Genomic DNA, 643 nt, shown 5'->3' on the forward strand with positions numbered 1-643 from the left:
TGGGGGGCGCTGTGAGTAGTACTGAGCTGTGACATCCGGTTTTTAGCAGCAGAAGAAGAAGCAGCTGTGGGGGCAGGGGGGGGTTGGGCGGAGTCTGGGCTGACCACATCTCCGACTGACTCGTCACAGAGGGTCATCAGGTAAACTTCTTCTTAGTGGCTGTGAATCGCTCCATGTACTAAGGAGGGAAAACAACAGAGACCATTAGAGACCAGTAGAGACCAGTAGAGACCAGCTGAGGTGTCTGTCTTTTGTTCTCCAGACAAGTTTCTAACAGGTGCTCTCACCTTGTCGTATCCTTCCAGGTCTCGGAGCTTCTTCACTTCGAACAGGTTTCCCTCCACAGAGAACAGAGACACCTGGGAGTCGGAGAGGATGGACAGAGGGATGGAGGACAGCTCCAGACAGTTCTCCTCCAGACGAAGGACCTTCAGACGAGGACACCGGGACACCTCCGCCGACAGCACCGAGATCTGCAGGAGGAACAGGAAGACTGCTGAAACCTGCTGTTGGTTGTCGTGTGACAGGTCTCTGATAAGGGCAGGGAGACCTGGTTCTGAAGTACCTGGTTCTGGTTGAGGTTGATCTCGATAGCCTGCAGCTCAGACACATGCTCAGGGACGTTCTGGATCTGGTTTCGGGA

At 54.3% G+C, this 643-nt stretch overlaps 1 protein-coding gene across 1 annotated transcript; it reads right to left on the reverse strand.

The window, feature by feature from the left end:
* Positions 1–6: 6 nt before the first annotated feature.
* LOC111659433 (leucine-rich repeat-containing protein 57-like) lies at positions 7–640 on the reverse strand (the record flags this gene model as incomplete). Its single annotated transcript, XM_023412412.1, has 3 exons — positions 7–178; positions 288–473; positions 566–640. Coding segments are annotated over 3 exons (303 nt in total), but the record flags the coding sequence as incomplete, so codon positions are not given.
* Between the last annotated feature and the right edge of the window lie 3 nt (positions 641–643).

Source organism: Seriola lalandi, unplaced genomic scaffold, assembly GCF_002814215.2.
Source record: "Seriola lalandi dorsalis isolate HSWRI2012SDOR001 ecotype SW California unplaced genomic scaffold, Sedor1 jcf7180001983018, whole genome shotgun sequence".
NCBI lineage: Eukaryota > Metazoa > Chordata > Actinopteri > Carangiformes > Carangidae > Seriola > Seriola lalandi.